The sequence below is a fragment of the Chiloscyllium plagiosum genome, unplaced genomic scaffold, assembly GCF_037043375.1.
Source record: "Chiloscyllium plagiosum isolate Xiang-an unplaced genomic scaffold, Cpla_swu_hap1 HiC_scaffold_12, whole genome shotgun sequence".
Taxonomy (NCBI): Eukaryota; Metazoa; Chordata; class Chondrichthyes; order Orectolobiformes; family Hemiscylliidae; genus Chiloscyllium; species Chiloscyllium plagiosum.
The window spans coordinates 46148216-46168253 of NW_028270150.1; the positions used below are offsets into that span (position 1 = coordinate 46148216).

General features: G+C 39.4%; 1 protein-coding gene across 5 annotated transcripts in view; it reads right to left on the bottom strand.

Annotated features, from left to right (window-relative positions):
- Positions 1-8719: 8719 nt before the first annotated feature.
- Positions 8720-20038, bottom strand: part of spag17 (sperm associated antigen 17) — a 228948-nt gene continuing 217629 nt past the window's right edge. For all 5 annotated transcript variants that reach the window (XM_087992764.1, XM_087992765.1, XM_087992766.1 and 2 more), the window contains 3 exons: positions 15763-15907; positions 11169-11306; positions 8720-8973 (listed from right to left, as the gene is read on the bottom strand). In XM_087992764.1, coding sequence (XP_087848890.1) covers positions 8939-8973; positions 11169-11306; positions 15763-15907 — 318 coding nt within the window. In that variant the 3' untranslated portion in view covers positions 8720-8938. The remainder of the gene's footprint in view (positions 8974-11168; positions 11307-15762; positions 15908-20038) is intronic.

The following is a 20038-nucleotide window of genomic DNA, read 5'->3' on the forward strand; positions in this document are numbered from 1 at the left end:
AGTCATAGAGATGTACGCACGATAACTGACCCTTCAGTCCAACACGTCCATGCCAACCAGATATTCCAACCCAATCTAGTCCCACCTGCCAGCACCTGGCCCAGATCCCTCCAAACCCTTCCTATTCATATACCCATCCAAATGCCTTTTAAATGTTGCAATTGTACCAGCCTCCACCACTTCCTCTGGCAGCTCATTCCATACACAAAAAATATGGAATGCTTCACGAATTTGTGTGTCACCTCTTAACCTTCTCTCTAACAAAAACAGCCTGAAGTCGTTCAGTTCCCTCATAAGACCTTTCCTCCATACCAGGCAACATCCTGGTAAATCTCCTCTGCACTCTTTGCAATACTTCCACGTCCTTCCTATAATGCAGCGACCAGAACTATACGCAGTACTCCATACAAGACCGCACCAGAGTTTTGCACAACTGCAACAAGACCTAATGCCTCTGAAAATCAATCCCTCTACCAATAAAAGCTAAGACACTGTATGCCTTCTTAACAACCTATCAACCCGGGTGGCAACATTCAGGGATCTATGCATAAGTACATTGTGGCTCTGGCTGAGTTCTGCTAACTGATTCCTGATGAAGAGCTTTTGCCCAAAATGTCGATTTTCCTGCTCCTCGGATGCTGCCTTACCTGCTGTGCTTTTCCAGCACCATTCTAATCTTGACTCTGATCTCCAGCATTTGCAGTCCTCACTTTCATCTACTCAGATCTCTCTGTTCATCCACACTACCAAGCATCTTACCATTAGCCCAGTATTCTCTATTCCTGTTGCTCCTTCCAAAGTGAATCACCTCACACTTTTGCACATTAAACTCCATTTGCCACCTCTCAGCCCAGCTCTGTAGCTTACCTATGTCCTTCTGTAATCTCAACATCCTTCTGCACTGTCCACAACCCTGACTTAGTGTCATCTGCAAATTTACTAACCCATCCTTCTATTCCCTCATCCAGGTCATTTATAAAAACAGCAGTGGCCCCAAAACAGTTCCTTGTAGTACACCATTAGTATCTGAACTCCAGGATGAATATTTCCCATCAACCACCACCCTCTGTCTTCTTTCAGCTAGTGAATTCCTGATCCAAAACACCAAATCCCCCTCAATCCTATGCTTCTATATTTTCTGCAATAGCATACCGTGGGGAATCTTCTCAAATGCTTTACTGAAATCCATATACCATATCAACCATTTTACCCTCATCCAACTGTTTGGTCCCCTTCTCAAAGAACTCAATAATGTTTGTGAGGAATGACCTACCCTTCACAAAACTGTGTTGACTGTCCCTAATCAAATTATTCCTTTCTAAATGATTATAAATCCTACCTCTTAAAATCCTTTCCAACACTTTACCCACAACAGAAGTAAGGCTCACTGGTCTAGGGTTGTCTGTATTCCCCTTCTTGAACAAGGGGACAACATTTGCTATCCTCCAGTCTTCTGGCACATAGATGTCAGGGCGGCACGGTGGCATAGTGGTTAGCACTGCTGCCTCACACCCCTCAGGCAACTGTCTGTGTGGAGTTTGCATGTTCTCCCCATGTCTACGCGGGTTTCCTCCGGGTGCTCCGGTTTCCTCCCACAGTCCAAAAATGTGCAGGTTAGGTGAATTGGCCATGCTAAATTGCCCGTAGTGTTAGTTGAAGGGGTAAATGTAGGGGAATGGGTCTGGGTGGGTTGCTGTTTGGAGGGTCGGTGTGGACTTGTTGGGCTGAAGGGCCTGTTTCCACACTATAAGTAATCTAATCTAATCTTAAAAAAAATCTATATTCCGCGAAAAAAAGCAAACTGGGTAGACCAGGATTATTTATGAAAAGACTAAGATTCATTGAACTAATGGTGAATTGATAATAAATTGACCATAATTACAAGTGTAAGTCAAACCTGAAAACTAAAAACGTTGTTACTATTGAAGGTGCTGGAAAGAACTTGTCTCAGGTCAAGGCCAAGAATGATCCAACTGGTTGAAATTGTTAATTTATATTAATTATTTTGTTTGTAAATTCTGATGTACTTATCTGGCAGAGATTGAGGGCCTGACTTTGCATGTGGAAAGACTTGCATCAGAGAAACACACAATGACACTTTTCTCCCATGTTAACACTTCATATGCTGACTTGAAATCCATGACAAAAATTGATTCTGACTTGCTTCTTTTTGGAGGGTTTAAAATGGCTGAGTCTGGAGAGATAGTTCTGAAGTGGAAGTTGTGTGGTGGGATCTGAATTTGCAAGAGGATCCAGCTGAGCTTGGATTTTGCAGTTTTTCTTCTTTTGGAGATGAGGCAGATGCCTTGTAACTTCATTCCAGGTACAGATTTTGGAGATTTTCCTGTCTTTCATTATCCATTCTCCCAAATATCTGAAGCAGGCAAACCTGCGGTGCATGATAACTTCCTGGAGGGATTGGGGCTCATGATACTCGTTGATTGCAGCAACCCCAAAATTGAAGAGTTCTTAACAAATTAATTCCTCCTTGTTTACAATGAGCAACGCTGATAACACTGGAAGTTACTACTGTTGAATTGCTACACTGTGAATTGGCACTTAGGAGGTGCTGGAATTAATGTTAGGCAATGTAATACAAATGACCTTGAGATTTGTCGATTATGGCAGACTGGCAGGTGGAAATTATGCCTCACTGCGGTTCAGGTGGTGGAATTGGATGGAAGAATCCTGGAACATGTATATTTACACTATGTTTCTTTTTTGATAAATCACTAGCTAAAACATTTACAATACAGCACTGTGATATTGATCTTGAAAATTCATATGGAAGGAAAAAGCCGAGGTATTATTTTATCTGACAACTAAAACTTAGTTATGAGTTCAAAGCTGACTCATTGGTGGCAGGGAATAACAGTGGAGTTGAAGACTGTAATTATATTCTGGCAGTGTTATCAAACAAGCAAATGTTTGCAATGAAAAGACCAAGGACTTTACTAGGTAACAAAGCAAACTTTGATATTAAATTATTTTTTCTTGACCAATAAGACAACATTAATTTTGGCTATTCTATAAAGATATTTGAATATCTACGCGGGAAGACCACCAAAGGAACAGGATATTGCTTATCGAAAACAAAAAATGCTGGAAATCACAGAATTTCAGTCAGCCTAGACTTGAAACATTAGCTTACTGTCTCCATGGATGTTGCCTGACCCACTGTGATTTCCAGCATTTTATGTATTCATACAGATTCCAGCATCAGCAGTAATTTGTTCCTATATTGCTTATCTAAGTTTAAAGAGATTCTCGTCAATGCCATCATGTTTGCAAACCATCTAAAATCCAGACTTAATATGCTCTTTTCTCCTTATTTTGGCTAATTAGGCAACTTATTAAATTAACCTTTGAAATGTGAAGCCTTGGAAACCAACAGGGACAAGAAACTAAATGAATATGATCATTGTTGTTGGTAAGATGCATTTGGATGAATGTTAATTTGACTCCTCAAAGAAATGGTAAAGATTCAAGAATCAGTTCAGTGCAAACAATTCTTTTTGTGGATGTTGATGTAAAAAGTATAGCATATAAATGACCTTATTGTAGATCACATGAGTTTAATGTTTTTGTGGAGATTCACTAGTTCAGATCTTTATTAATGCTCAGGCCCACTAAGGAAGGCTAAGAAGAAGCATGAATAAAGGATGGCAGACTACTCTAAATCAAATAATAACATTTTCTTCAAACATATTAATAGTAAAAGTTGAGTTAATTATAGATGTAAAAACACTTCTCATAGGCTTTCATTTAGTTTTAACTGTCCAGCTTATTCTTAAGTGCTACATGCTTGATGTTTCCCAATTATTAGGCTTGGGGACCATTTCATTCTTGTTTCTTCACAAGTACTAGAGATACATTGTGTTCCACCCCAGCTTCCAGAAATGCTGAAAAATGCTGCTGTCGGTCATGTAGATAACCTGCTCGCCAAGTTAAAGCATTCTGGGGCAATACCTGGATCAATAAAATCTACATTGGATGATATTGAATCATCCCTGAAAATCTCTATTCTTATTAAACAGACACTGAAAAACTCCAAATGTTAGACAAACAGAAAAACAGGCAATGTTAAAAACATTCAGCAGGGGAGTCAGCATCAGTTTAGAGAAATAAGTTGATGTTTCAAGTCTGAAAGCAAATACTGCTAATGAGGAAACTAAAAAGGAAATGTTAAAAATACTTAGGTCTAGCAGCAGCTGTAGTGAGAGAAACGGATTTAAGAATTCAGACTTCTGAGTAGACGTCTAGCTCCTTTGACGGTAATGGTATCATGAGTCAAGGATCCAATTTATGAAAAGTTGATTTATTTCAAGGATATTATTAAACTGGAGAAGGTTCAAAAGAGATTTACCAGGATGATGCTGGGAATTGAAGGTTTGACCTATAAGAAGAGGCTGGATAGGCTGGGATTTCTTTCACTGTAATGTGGGAGATTGAGGGGTTTCCTTATCGAGGTTATAAAATCACAAGGGGCATCGATAAGGTGAATAGCAAAGGTTTTTCCCAGGGTGGAAGATTTCACGATCTTATTTTAAGATGAGAGGAGAAAGACTTTAAGAAGATGTGAGGGGCTTTTTTTTACACAAAGCGTGATTCATGTATGGAATGAAGTTCCAGAGGAAGAGGTGGATGCGGGTACAGTTACAATATTTGGATAAGTACATTAATAAGAAATGTTTGGAGGGATACAGGTCAAGTACTGACAGATGGGACTAGTTTAGTTTGGGACTATGGTCAGCGTGGACTGTTTAGACCAAAGGACCTGCTTCTGTGCTGTATACAGTAAATTACTTGCCACCGTTTTAAAGTTCTACTTCTAGATGAAAAACTGGTGGTAGTAAATCACCTTTGTTTTATTTGCTGATTAAAATTCCTTCATGGAAATGTTGGCAGATTACAGCATTTTAAAGTCTTGATAGATAGTAAGTTCTTGCTCTGTGACACCAACAAGTTTACAAAGTGATGCAGGAAGGTGAGCCTGGAGTAGTCAATTGATACTATGCATTCTTTCTGCTGGAGAAAACACCACACAATGCCATGCTACTGGAAAGGAACATGCAAACAATTGGCATGTGACACTATATTCTGGAGATGAATAGGCAATAACTGGCTTCCATTCTGGGTTAACCGTTAAGGGATGGGGATTGAGAATCTTTGTGTTCTCAGTTGCTGCTTGAGCAAAGCTCTCTTATTTTTTTAATGCTTCTTCATATTCTGTGATCTCTTCAACAGGTAACATTTCCTTTCAAGAAACCAACAAGTTATGATAGAGCATTGATCCAACATACCAATATTAAATGTATTGTTAATGAAAGAGTATCTTGGGAACAGATCTCAAATAAGGAGAGAAGCTCAGGCTATAATAAGGAAGGCTAAGAAGAAGCATGAATAAAGGATGGCAGACTACTCTAAATCAAATAATAACATTTTCTTCAAACATATTAATAGTAAAAGATGCATGCTGGATTTCTGAGTGGGGTAAGGAAGGAAATAGTGGAGCTGTTGACAGAAATTTTCCAGCCTCTTAGTCCTGAGGAAGTACAGGTTTGCAAACGTGATGGCATTGTTTAAGAAAGAGACAAAGGATAACCCAGGAAACTACAGACTTGTCAGCTTGACATCAACAGTGAGCAACTGAGGGAGGCTTTAATAAGGGTTAAAATAAATGTACATTTGGAGAAAAATAAGTTAATACTAGACAGTCAACTTGGCTTTCTCAAGGGTATGTTGTGTCTGACAAATTTTGAGTTGTTTTTTGGTGACACCGGTAGTGGATGAAGATAGTGCTGTTGGTGTTGTATACTTGGCCTTTCAGAAAATATTTGATAGTGTCACAGGGCAGGTTGGGGAGCAAATTAGAAATATTTGGGTTGATGGATCCTTGGCAGCATGGATTAGAAGTTGGCTAAAAGATAGCAAACAGAAGGTAGGTCTAGATGGGCATTTCACAGACCAGGGACAAGTTGAAAGTGGTGTTCACCAAGGATTGGTATTGGATCCCTTTTTCTGATTTATGTAAATGATTTAGAGATGAGTTTGAGGGCACTATCTCTAAATTTGCAGATGATACTAAGCAAGAGAAAATAATGAATTGTGCAGTTGACACTCAGCAATTTCAGAGAGACATTGATAAGTTGGCCAAATAGGCAGACTACTTGAAATATGTACTTCAATGTAGAGAAATATGAGATAATGCATTTTGGTAGAACAAACATGGAGAGACAATACAGGCTCAATGGTACAACTTGAAGGGGAGTACAGGAACAGATGGAGTGCCAAATTCTCTGAAGGTGGCCAGGCAAGTTAAAACAGTTGTTAAGAAATATTATAGGATCCTTTGGTTGATAAATAGAGGCTTAGAGCATTGCCATGTACACTTGTTATGGTGGCATTCTTGTCAGTTGAGTATAGAGGAACTGGTTCATGGTGGAGTAGTTGAGTGGAAGCTAGTATTTCCAGCTGTAAAGAAGACCTCAAAATCTTCAGAAATAATCTCTGCTGTACCTTGTTTTGCATTAGGAGGAAATTAACAATCATAGAATTTTAAGGTGTAGCAGGAGGCCATACGACACATTCTGTCTGAACCAGCTCCAAAAGAGCTACCCAGCTAGTCCTATTCTCCAGCCCAAAAGAAGGAAGACCACATTTGTAGTATTGCGCTCAGTTCTGCGCACGTTATTTAAGGAAGAATGTTAAAGCCCTTGAGACAGTAAACGAAATTTACTCGAATGATACCAGGAATGAGAGATTTTAGACAAAAGGAAAAATTTGATAAACTGGACATCTTCCCCTTGGAGCAGGGAAGATTAAGACGTGAGCTTATTGAGGTATTCAAAATTATAAATATGTGAGTGGTGGAGGTGGATTGCATAGGAGACTTCAACAGAGAGCTGGAAATATATTTGAAAGTGATGAATTTAGAGGGCTATGGAAATAAGGCTGGAGAATAGGACTAGCTGGGTAGCTCTTTTGGAGCTGGTTCAGACAGAATGTGTCGAATGGCCTCCTGCTACACTGTAAAATTCTATGATTATTAATTTCCTCGTAATGCAAGGCAAGCTACAGCAGAGATTATTTCTGAAGATTTTGAGGTCTTCTTTACAGCTGGAAATACTAGCTTCCACTCAACTACTCCACCATGAACCAGTTCCTCTATACTCAACTGACAAGAATGCCACCATAACAAGTGTACATGGTAGATGATAAATTCACATGTTGTGAGAAACACAGTACAAGGAAGATATTGAATCTTGCTGTGATGGCTGACAGAGTTTGGTGGAGGCATAAGACATGTCAACTCTTGCCTTCCAAGCAACTAGATGTCGGTGGGCATACTACGTAAAATTAACTCTGAAAGATGATCAGATTTCAAAGTAGGTTCCGTGTGATTTCCTTCCAAAAATGTGACATCAATGGCTGGAGCAGTGATGGAATCTGCTGACTGGTGCTGCACCAACAAAAATTCCATCTCATTGTAGGGCTGCCGCAGAAATTGGCCGCATGCAGAAGGATTTGCAAACTTCCCCATTTCACAAGAGATCCAAACAAATCAATTAACCTGGAAGTACTGAATGTAGAATGAAAAGCTTTAGAGAACTGTCTGAAAAGCTTATTGCTGATCAGATTGCAATGTATACAGAACATTATCTCGAAAGGATTAAAGAATATTTGGTTGACTCATGTTCAAGCATTTAAATATCTTTGATTCTTTGTATTTTGTATTTCAATGAGTGCTAAGTAATCAGACAACTGTTCCTAGCAGCAGTGAAGATGCTAGTGATCTTTTGAAGCAGCATAGAAATATTAGACATACATTGATATCAAGCGACCATTTGGATCTTGTACTGTTAAAATATAGTGGAAGCATTGCCCCATGAAATGTAAAAGTATCATGATAACTTCCCGAATACCATGAATCAAATCATCAGAAACTAGGTCCATCATCACAAATAAGCTGTGAGAAATTGGGAGTTTTCACTTCAGACATGCAAAACCCCATGTCGGCAGCCCTGGAAATCTACATTGGCTTATTCAGTTATCTGCAAGAATAAAAGTTTAGAACAGTGGTGTCGAGTGAGATCTCAACATAAACTGGTTCATCACAAATTCCTGTTCAAGAAAGACATAAATCACAAGTGAGGCACTACCTTAAAGCAGAAAATTTACAGCTGGAGGTTTTTGATTATGTAATACATGCAACGTAGAAAACGATCCCAAGGAACTTTTCTCAAGGGAGGAAATAACGAAATAGGCACTGAACCAAGAGAGAGACTTAGGAACAGGCAATGTCAAAATGGATTGAAAAGATTAATTTTGAGTGTTTTTATGAAAGCTTGGAACACAATGATAGAGGCATATGGTGGAAATTCCAGGGATTGGTTTTGAGGCAGCTAAAGACTCAGGTGACTAGAAGGATGAATTGTTATTATAGGGAAAACATTGCAGTGATGGTTTGAGACAAAACCATTGGGAAATTTGGAGATGAGGAAAAAACTTTGTGAATTTCTTATGGTTAAGGTCATGACCCAATGAAGGTTGCAAGAATACAAGCAGATTTTAATACAACCCAGAATAGGAATGGACAAGTTTGATTTTGACAGCTGGAAGATTTTAGTTTTCTCCCTTTTAAGTTATTCATGAGTGACAAAAACTAAACCAAGAGTCTTAGCTTCCTTTAAAATAAAGTCGACCTCCTCAGTTAGATATTGATGGTTTTATTGTTATCACTACAACATTAAGGCTACAAAACAAATTCTTCAAAATTGTGCATTAGAATGTTTGGGGTAAAAACACTTTTTTGTCATTAAACAAGAAAATCATTTTATCAAAATCATAAATTCTTGCTTTGAATCAGTGGCAACTAGCAAAATTAAAGAAAAATAGACGAGTGCTGGAATTGTTTGTTTCATGATAAATTGGAGCTCTAAGATCCACACAACAGGAAGGTATTGACTGAGCCTAAGAAAAGAAAAGGGAATGTTATTTATTATTGAATAAATTGTGACACCAGAAATTGTTATAGAATAAGCATATGCAAACACTAATAACAATTGCCAACACCTTGAATTTCAGTACGTTTATGCAGACACGCAGTCAGCACTTCCCTAACTGTAGGTTACAAATCCTAGTGGGATTGGTTGATGAAATCTAGGGGGTCATGACTCCCATACCTGTAAAGACAGCTGTGGAATGCAGCACAACTCAGAAGTAGTTGCTCAGAAGATGCTGAACTTCCTGGCGTGACTCTGCTAATTGAGATTGTGAACATCTAAAACAGCCAGTCTGGTACAGATAATTCCTGTTGACAGACTAAACAGCCAAAGATTGCTGTTATTCTGAACAGCAGCAATCATTGGCACATTAAGAGTGGCCAGGACCATGATATTCCTCTGTTCTTTCTTGGCTGTCTTATGTATCAGATGGTTCTGCTGGAGAGTGTCAGAGTCTGCTAACCCAGTGAGTTTCATATGGCTGCAAATGGCTTTTCCATCCCCTTTTGATCCCACTGAAGTGCTTGAGTTATAAGCAGAGGCTGGATGTGCTGGGATCTTTTCACTGGAGCATAGGAGGTTGGGGGGGTGACCTTATAGAGGTTTATAAACTCATGAGAGGCATAGATAAGGCGAATAGCAAAGGTCTTTTCCCTAGGGTAGGAGGTTCAAAACTAGAGGGCATGTTTTTTAAGATGAGAGTAGAAATATTTAACAGGTACCTGATGGGCAACTTTTTCACACAGAGGGTGGTTCGGATGGAGAATGAACTGCCAGAAGAAGTGGTAGATGCAAGTACAGTTACAACATTTATTAAAATACATTTGGACAAGTATATGAATAGGAGAGGTTTAGAGGGATCAAATGTAGGCAAATGGGACTATAGTTTAGATTTGAAAACTTGGTTGGCATGGATGAGTTGGATGGAAGGGTCTATTTCTATATTGTATAACCCTATGACAGTGTACTAAGCATTGTTTTTCACCAATTTATCTCCAGTATTGGAACAATTACAGGTGGAAAATTAGGCAGGAATCTCACACAACGACTGGAATCCACCTATTTATATGTCTGTTCTGCTTCCTGGCCTCACTTCTGTCAAAACCTGAAGCACTTGCTCAAATAGAAATGGGACTATTTCACCAAGAAAATAAAGAGGTATGTTACACCTTACATTATCCATTATTAATAGAAATCTAAAACAAACATAGAGAATACTGGAAAAACTCATCAGATATAGTAATGTCCAGAGAGAGAGCACCAGATTAACGTTGAGTCTAGTATGACTCTGGAACTTAATTCTGAACAACAGTCATATTGAACTTGAAATATTAATTCTGTTTCTGCCAGACCCACTGAGCTTCTTCAGCATTATGAGTTTCTTCTGGTCTTTCTTTTTTTGACTTTGTAAAGTTGTGGAAATATCAGACTTTGAAAGAAAATAGGCTGGGAATCCAGGTTTAGCCTACCGCTAGAGATCACATATAATAGGTAGAGAAGACATGTCTCCAAGTTTTTTCCAGTTTGGGGGTGGGGGTGGGGGGGAGGGGGGGGGAAGAGGTGGTTGGAGAAGGAAAATGTTGTTTGGAGTGTTTTGAGGTGGCAACATACCTCACTGCTAATTTTGGTTCCTTCTGCCACAACTAAGGCAAAGGCAGCAGAAGGAGCTCTGGCCTATTGCTTTATTCTCCTGTTTACTGACTAATATTTTTATTGCACACATTTCTTTGTCTGGATCTTTTGAGGATATTTCTCCTCAGCATTAGTTTCCAGTCTCTCATTCTTGTCATTCTCAAGCTCCATCTATTCTAAGTTTCTCTTCATTTCTCAGGAAATGTGTTAATTTGAACACAACGTTTTCAACACACGTGAATGTTGCACTGCTGTAACCTGAAGGTCCTATGTAACAACATCTTCTTTTCTGTCAGCAATACCTCTAACCATTTTGCAGTTGGTGGAGTGGAGTTGTTTAACTCCATTAGTATTATACATTCTTTGGTCAACAATTAGGCAGGTTTGTGGATATTTATAGGGATAGATTAAGTGTAGCAGAGAACTAGCAAAAGACTGTGAGTAATGCATTTGATTTAACTGAGAATAGCCTAAGCTGAATCTATTGCTCTTAGATCATCAAAAGAATATTAACTTATGCATAATTTGTACCTTTTGCTGGAGGTTTACGAGGCCTTATGATGTCCATGCGGGAGGTAGGATCAGTGCTGATCAGTCGCACTCCTGCAGCTTTTCCACCTTGTGGGAAGTCCTTTGGTCTGTTCTTGTAAATACTTTCTGTTAAAACTGGTATATCTGGTTAAGGATTTAAAAATTCCTTGTCAAGTATCAGGAGAACATCAATGCTCAAGAAGCTTGACACTACTCAGGACAAAGTAGTCCACTTGATTGACACTTCATTCACCATCTTAAGCATTTACTCCCTCCACCAATGATGCAATGTAGCAAGCATGTACTATCTACAAGATGCACTGCAGCAACTGATTAAGCCTCCTCTAAGCACCTTCAAAACTTCTTCGACCTAGAAGAGCAAAGGCAACAGACAACTGGGAACACTTTCACCTGCAGAGTCCCCTCCAAGTCACACATCATCCCTATTTGGAAATAAATTGTCATCTTTCATTTTCTGAGTTAAAGCCCTGGAGTACCTTTCCTTGTGGATGTACCTCAGAACATGAACTGCAGAAGGTAGCTCAACAGCACCTTCTGCAACACATTTCAGGCAACAAATACCTTGTGCAGTGGTTATGTTCAATTCCCTTGAATGCCTGTTGCTTCAGTTCTCTGGAAGGATTTTGACTTTATGGTTTTGCTTCAAAGTAAAAACCCTGGGAGCTTTGAAAAACAACGCCAATATCACTTCCCATCCAGAAATATTGGTTATACTCACAAAGGAATATTTTCTCCTTTGGCATGTGAGAATTTTTATCAAAGTTAAACAATCAGTAGAAATTCTGAATTTCTTTGGATCTATATGAGGGATAGTTTTTCTCCTCTTCACAAAGACGACTATAGTTTCTGTAAACATCAATAACCTAAGAAATAATCATACATTTGAATATCAGAAGCAGTCTTTTCACAAAGTTTTCCAAAATCAAAGAAAGGTCATTATCCATCTGATGACCTAACCAGACTATAATCCCAAATTCACCTCCAGGGATGATGGCAGATCCCGGAGGTTCCAACTATAACATCATGAGTCACAATGCTATTTCTGTTCTCAGTAAGGATCCAATTGAGCAAACTTAACCAATTGTGATGCTGCTGACTGCGGAGTAATATAAAATTTGTAGAATATGTTGGTGTTCCAGTTGAGTCCAGGGGAATCCAACAAATGACATGTGATAAATGTCACTGTGACACTGCCAATACATACTTGGAGGTAAGGTCACCCACATTTAAAGTTTAATCAAGTGAGTTGGAGAGCTGCAGATTAGCTAAGAAAGCACTCTGAGTTGCATGTCAAAGAGACAGAACTTTCTCTCCCTGCAATACCTAACTAACTATCTGAATGATGAGTGCGATAGCTGATAGATTAAGTGAATGAACGTTTCAATGGTAACTCAAAGTCTGATAAAGGATGTAATGTTGAGTCGACCAAACCAGTGGTATGGTCAACTGCAGTGACACGCAGAGCCGACACCATATCGAAGATTGTTGCTAGATCCTTCACAAAGCACAGCTTTAAATTATTATGCATCAGTCTACTCCTGTGGATGCCAGACATCAAATGCATTATTGTAAATAATAGAAGCATTTGAGATGTAACCTTGTACAGCATAGGAAATTGCAAAATACTTGAGGATATAGGTTACAATGCTGGAAATGTATTGCTGGAAAAGCGCAGCAGGTCAGGCAGCATCCAGGGAACAGGAGAATCGACGTTTCGGGCATAAGCCCTTCTTCAGGAATCTTCAGGAATCGGCTTATGCCCGAAACGTCGATTCTCCTGTTCCCAGGATGCTGCCTGACCTGCTGCGCTTTTCCAGCAACACATTTCCAGCTCTGATCTCCAGCATCTGCAGACCTCACTTTCTCCTCTATAGGTTACAATGCATTGATGTAAGGGCATTTGAAAAGAAGGGAGAGGTGCTATCTGAACCCCTTGTCCAACTCTTCAATAATGTATGACAGTCCTGAATTATTACTTTAAATCAGAAGATCTCTTACTTAGTTCTGATCTTCAAAAAGTGTACAAATCAATCCAGGAACTACCTTTTTGCCTGTAACTATTACAGGGAATATGCTTGAAGGGATCCCAAGTGATGCTCTTTATGATTACTGGGAAAGTTAAGGACCATTAGCAATACTCAACACTGTCTCCTCAAAATGAATTATGATGATGCAGAAGTTGACCATTCATCCCACCATGTCTGCACAGACTCAATGATCTCCTAACTTTACCCGATGTTCCTACACATCATCACTATCCAAATAACCATCCAAAGCCCACTTGAATACCTCAACTGTACCTACTTCCACTACATTTCTAGCCAGTGCTTTCCATATTGTAAAAACGCACTTTGTAAATAATTTCTTTTCTCACACCCTTGCTTCATTTGCACATCACTTCAAATCCATGCCCTCTCATCTTGTTTCTTTTAGAATAAAAAAGGGTTTCACCCTATCAACTCTGTCCAGCCCACTCATGATTTTGAAAACCTCAATCAGATCTCTTCTTGGCCTTCTTCTCTCCATGGAGAACATTACCAACTTTTCAATCTATTCTCCTAAGTTTCTCAAACCTGGAATCATTCTCGTAAATGACTTCACTAATCTTGTCCAATGCATTTTCATCTTTCCCATAATGTAGCATCCACAACTGTGCATAATACCTAATATTTAATCTAGATAAAGCCTGGATTAACCATATTGGGAGGATCAACTTAGAACAGTGAACACTAGTTTCAGGGAATAATCTGAAAGCAGTTGAGAAAAAAAATGTATGCTGTATTAACAGAATCATTCTGTACAAGCTTAAGATAACTGTTCTGTCATTATACAGAGCTTTGTTAGATTACATCGAGATTTCTCAAAGATGGGTGATTCCAGTGGCCTCCCATTCTTGACAGAATGCTTTTTAGATTAAAGATTCACTCAGGTCAGCTTACAGAACTGGGATGACTTAGAACAGACAGAGTTAGTGATCTCGGAAGTACATAAAATAAAGGACTCGAATGACTGAATATTGACATGTTATTTCAGTTTGAGATTACTTATTTGACAGATTGGGAAGGAGAGGGAAGAAGGGCTTATGCCCGAAACGTCGATTCTCCTGTTCCCTGGATGCTGCCTGACCTGCTGCGCTTTTCCAGCAACACATTTCCAGCTCTGATCTCCAGCATCTGCAGACCTCACTTTCTCCTCCAAGGAGAGGGAACATTCATTTAATGTGATCAAAAATATGAATAGGCTAAATGTTGGGTGGTTCTTTTTTCTGACATCCTTCTGCAGTGTTTGCTGACTCTGTCTAAGGCACAAACCCCTTTCAGTTCTGTAAAAGTGTCATATTGGACTCAAAAATTAACTCTGTTTATAGATGCTGTCAGGCTTGCTGAGTTTCTCCAGTATTTGGTTTTCATTTCAGATTTCCAGCATCAGCATATTTTGCTTCCATCTCAAAAGTCTGATAAAAGGCTAAAGACTGGAGCATTATTCTTCTTCCCTGGGATGGCAGCATCACTGATTTTGTAGAGAGGAGGAGAGAGTGGTACAGAATGTGAGAGTGTCCAGAGCAAAAGACAAGGGATAAAGGAGGGTTAGATATATAAAATAGGTGTTGACAATGGATGATAAAGAGGAAATGAATCTGTTCTGCTGAAAGTAAAATCAACGAGACAAACTAGACAGGGGGTTGGGGGGTGGTGAGGAGAAGAGCAATGCAAGAAAAATGAAGGACAGATGTCATGCTCAAGATTTGCATTTATGATGGTTGGGATCTCAGAGGGCCATCTCAGGTGGATCACAGACTCAACACTTTTAGTTGAGGATGGTTGCAAATTCTGCAGCTTCATATTTTGTATTTCTGTGCTGGGTTTCAGCATCATTGAGCATGGAGCCTCCTTCCCCTTCGTCTTCTTAGTTATTTTATTGAGTATCTTTCCATGACTGTGTATAGCAGGATTGCAGCTTTTGATCAGATCAGTTGTTGTAGGTTAAATGTAAATACCTTTATTGACTTGTTAGGTTGAATGAACTGCTTCTCTGCTACATATTCTTTATCTAATAAAGGAATCTGCTGCACCCCATTTCATTATGGGCCGAGAGACTATACTTGACTTAATTGTTATTTGTACTTATTAACCCTGCTCCTCACAGCTATAATGCAGACTGAAAAATATTCACATTCGTTTTAATGCTTTGTAAAGAAAAGAACAAGATTTTCTGTCTTTTGGTCAGTTACTTACCTTTACACTCCAACTGCTAAAAGTTTCTTCTTGGCTAAAGATATAGATAACACTTTATTTCAGGAAACTTTTTTTCTGAAACAAAAACCTCTGTCTGCTTCAGCATGAAGTATGGCCTTGTTTTCAAATCCTGATCTTACATAGACCAATCTAGCTGGTAGAGCAAAATGTTTGTTTTCCAAAGATGCTGTCTGCTTAGTCAGAAGATTCTGTGATTGTAACGCTGAAAGATATGTTGTGACAGTTTTTACCTTACTTCTTTCTCAAAATTGAGACTTACAACAACGTGTGTTGTCCATCAGTCCTAGCGTAAGAAAATAATGACAATTAAAAGATATTTGCGATAATGGGAAGGAACAATTCTTCTGCTTCGGTGTCGATTTCTAGGTGATGACAAACATGCCCGGCTCCTTCTGTACTTTCCAAACCAATTGCTATGGCATAAAGCTCAATTTCCAACTCAGTTGCCAACCCTGCTGCCACCTGCAGGAAAGAAAGAGTTGAATTGGTGGGAATCAGTTAGGTCTTTGTACAATTTATTTCATTACAGGCCGACTTTGTTAAGAATGAAATGAAATATTATGCAGTGAGACAGGCTGTCAGTTTGATTTTACAACCTGTTGCTTTTGAATGAAGGTAATTAAATGTCAGATGACTATGGACTAGCCTTCTATCTTCCTGCTCACCCATTCCCACAACTCGATTCCTTTCAGATAACAGGGCTTGTCAAGGCACCCATTAGGTATCCCGCTTTAACGTCCATTGAGGCCAATTATTGCCCAACTAAGGCTCCCAATCTGTCTTCAATCCCATAACACATTGGGCAGTGGGAAAATGAATTATATATTTTTTAAAAATGACTGGTTCAAAGGAGGGAAAGAATAGGGTTATGTCTTCAGGGATGCCTTGTGTACTTTCATCTAAGATCTCTTCCCACTCCTTACTGCATCTCCCACCTCCTAGTCAGCAAAACCCAAAAATACCACCACCCTCACCTTTCTCTCTAGAGTGCCCAATACCTACACGTCCAGGACTTGTCTCACTCTGCTCTTTATCGCTACTCTTTGTGGAGAGAATTGTAATTCCAGGAGTTCCCATTACCAAGTTTCTGGCACTGCTACACCTGCCAGTCACTCTGATTGGTTGATAGCTCGAGGGTTGGACTTTCTCCTACCAAGGGCAGAAGTTTGTACTTATTGTACCATCACTACAATAAGTTCACCAAGTGTGTGCTATTCCTGTAGGGCAGCCTTGTTTAATGACACAAGGCTGGAATGGATTCAAGTGCAACTCCAGAGAACAAAACTGTCTATTGATCAACAAGCTGAAAGTAAAGGATATAAGCTTAAAGAAGAAGCTATAAGAATTTACAAGGATGAACAAAGGACAGGATTATCAAAGATGAGTCGATATTTTTGAAAGGATATAAAAAGAAGTTAAACAAATTATTAGGAGAAGAAAGAGAATAGTTTGAGCAACTATATCTCAGTTTTTGTTAAGGGATTGCAAAAGAACATGCTTTCATAAAACATAGATAACCGAAGCAATATTAACCATTTGTAGCTAATTGAGATGCAGGAAAAAATATTTCAAACAATTATTTTGAGGAAATTATTTTATCTCAAGTGCTGAACAACACTGGGACTGAGGAGCTGGTGATGAACTGAGTTAAGCAAGAGGAAAATGGTTTAACTGTGAAATAATGATAAAGAACCTGCAAATATGTGGGCACTGAAGTTCAGAAGCTGAATTATGAACAGATTGATTCAAAGGTTATTGAAAGTTCACAAGTGGATAATAATGGAGTCTCTTCCTGCTACCAGCAAAATGATTTCTCATAAACTTATGAGAAATAAAAGACATCAGTAGAAATAGAATTATAAATTCTTATTGGTTTATAACTCCTGATTACAGATTAAAACAAAATATTGTCACAAAACAAGAATAAAGAACAGCACAAGAACAGGCCATTCAGTCCACCAAGACATCACCAACAAATGATGCCTTTTGCTTCTAGTTGGTCTGTATCTCTGTGTTCCCTGCCTATTCATATATCTGTCATTCAATAATGCTGATATTGGGTCCTCCTCCATCACTTCCTCTGACAGTGCATTCAGGCACTTACTACCCTTGATCTAAAAATGTGTCTCTCACAACTCATTGAAACTTACCAATTTTTAAACCAATGTCCCCTAGTAATTAACATTTCTACCCTGGGAGAAAGACTCCCGACTATCCATTAATTATTTTAGTAAACTTTTATTGGGTCATCCCTCATCCTTTGACATTCAAATGAAAATAAACCAATTTTTTCCAATCTCTATTCATTGCTAATACCTTTCAACTCGGTAAAATCCTGGTAAAACCATATCTTTACCCTCTCCAAAGCCTCCACATCTTTCTGGTACTGTGGTAACCAGAATTGTGCACAATATTCCAACTGTGGCCTAATTAAATTTCCATACAGCTGCAATATGACCTACCAATTTTTATACTCTATTCCCCAATTTATGAGGGAAAGCATGCTATATGTCTTCTTGACCACCTTATTCATTTGTGTTGCCACATTCAGGGAATTATGAACCTGTATACCTAGATCCCTTTGTATGTTGATGCCACTAAGGGTACTGCCATTTACGAAATACATCCCCCCTGCAATAGAGCTCCCAAAATGCATCAATTTGTGTTTGGATTAAACTCCATCTGTCATTTCTCCACCCAAGACTCCAGCCTATCTATATCCTGATGTATCCTCTGGAAATCTACCTCATTACCTGTAGCTACCCCAATCTTTGTGTCATTTGCAAACTTACTAATCAGACCACTAACACTCTTCTCTAAATCATTCATATTACAAATAACAGGGATCCCAGTACTGATCCCTGCAGAACACCACTGGTCACAGACATCCAGTCTGAAAATATCCTTCCACCGTTACTCTCTATGACTAAGCCAGTTCTATATCTCTTTTTTTTAGAAACCCTACAGTGTGGAAATAGGCCCTTTGGCCCAACGAGTCCACACCGACCCTCTGAAGAGTAACACACCCAGACCCATTCCCATACCCTATTATCCTATACTTACCCCTAACTAATGCACCTAAAACTATGGGCAATTTAGCATGGCCAATTCACCTAATCTTCACATCTTTGGATTGTGGGAGGAAATGCACGCAGACACAGGGAGAACGTGCAAATTCCACATAATCAGTCAGCCGAGGCTGGAATCAAACCCAGGTCCCTGTCGCTGTGACGCAACAGTGCTAACCACTGAGCCACCATGCCACCATCTATCCTCAGAAATTGCTAAAAAAAAACTCGGCAGGTCTGGCAGTATCTGTTCTAAACAGGTTCTGTTCTTCAGAACAGCTTCTGAAGAAGAGTCACTGGACCTGAAATGTTAATCCTGCTCTATTTCCATGGATATTGGCAGACCAGCTGAGATTTTTGAGTTTTTTCTGATTTCCAGCATCCACATTTTTTTTGCGTTCTGTATCCAACCTACCAGCTCACCACAGATCCCATCGAAAAGGTTCCCCATGGGACACTGGTTAGCAAGGTTAGATCTCATGGAATACAGGGAGAACTAGCTATTTGGATACAGAACTGTCTTGAAGGTAGAAGACAGAGGGTGGTGGTAGAGGGTTGTGTTTCAGACTGGAGGCCTGTGACCAATGGATTGCCACAAGGATTGGTGCTGGGTTCACTAATTTTTGTCATTTATATAAATGAGTTGGATGTGAGCTTAAGATGTATTGTTAGTAAGTTTGTAGATGACACCAAAATTGAAGGTGTAGTGGACAACGAAGAGGTAACCTCAGATTACAATGGGGTCTTGATCAGATGGGCCGAGGAGTGGCAGATGGAGTTTAATTTAGATAAATGTGAGGTGCTACATTTTGGGAAAGCAAATCTTAGAAGGACTTATACACTTAATGGTAAGATCCTAGGGAGTGCTGCTGAGCAAAGAGACCTTGGAGTGCAGGTTCATTGCTCCTTGAAAGTAGAGTTGCAGATAGATAAGATAGTGAAGAAGGCGTTTGGTATATTTCCTTTATTGGTCAGAGTATTGAGTACAGGAGTTGGGAGGTCATGTTGTGGCTGTACAGGACATTGGTTAGGCCACTGTTTGAATATTGCTTGCAATTTGGTCTCCTTCATATCGGAAGGATGTTGTGAAACTTGAAAGGGTTCAGAAAAGATTTACAAGGATGCTGCCAGGGTTGGTGGATTTGAGCTATAGGGAGAAGTTGAATAGGCTGGGGCTGTTTTCCCTGGAGCATCAGGGGCTGAGGGGTGACCTTATAGAGGTTTACAAAATTATGAGGGACACGGATAGGATAAATAGACAAGGTCTTTTCCCTAGGATGGGGGAGTCCAGAACTAGAGGTCATACGTTTAGCTTGAGGGGGAAAGATAAAAGAGACCTAAGGGGCAACGTTTTCACGCAGAGGGTGGTATGTGTTTGGAATGAGCTGCCAAAGGAAGTTGTGGAGGCTGGTACAACTGCAACATTTAAAAGGCACCTGGACGGGTATATGAATAGGAAGGGTTTGGAGGGATATGGGCCTGGTGCTAGATTAGGTTGGGATACCTGGTCGGCATGGACGGGTTG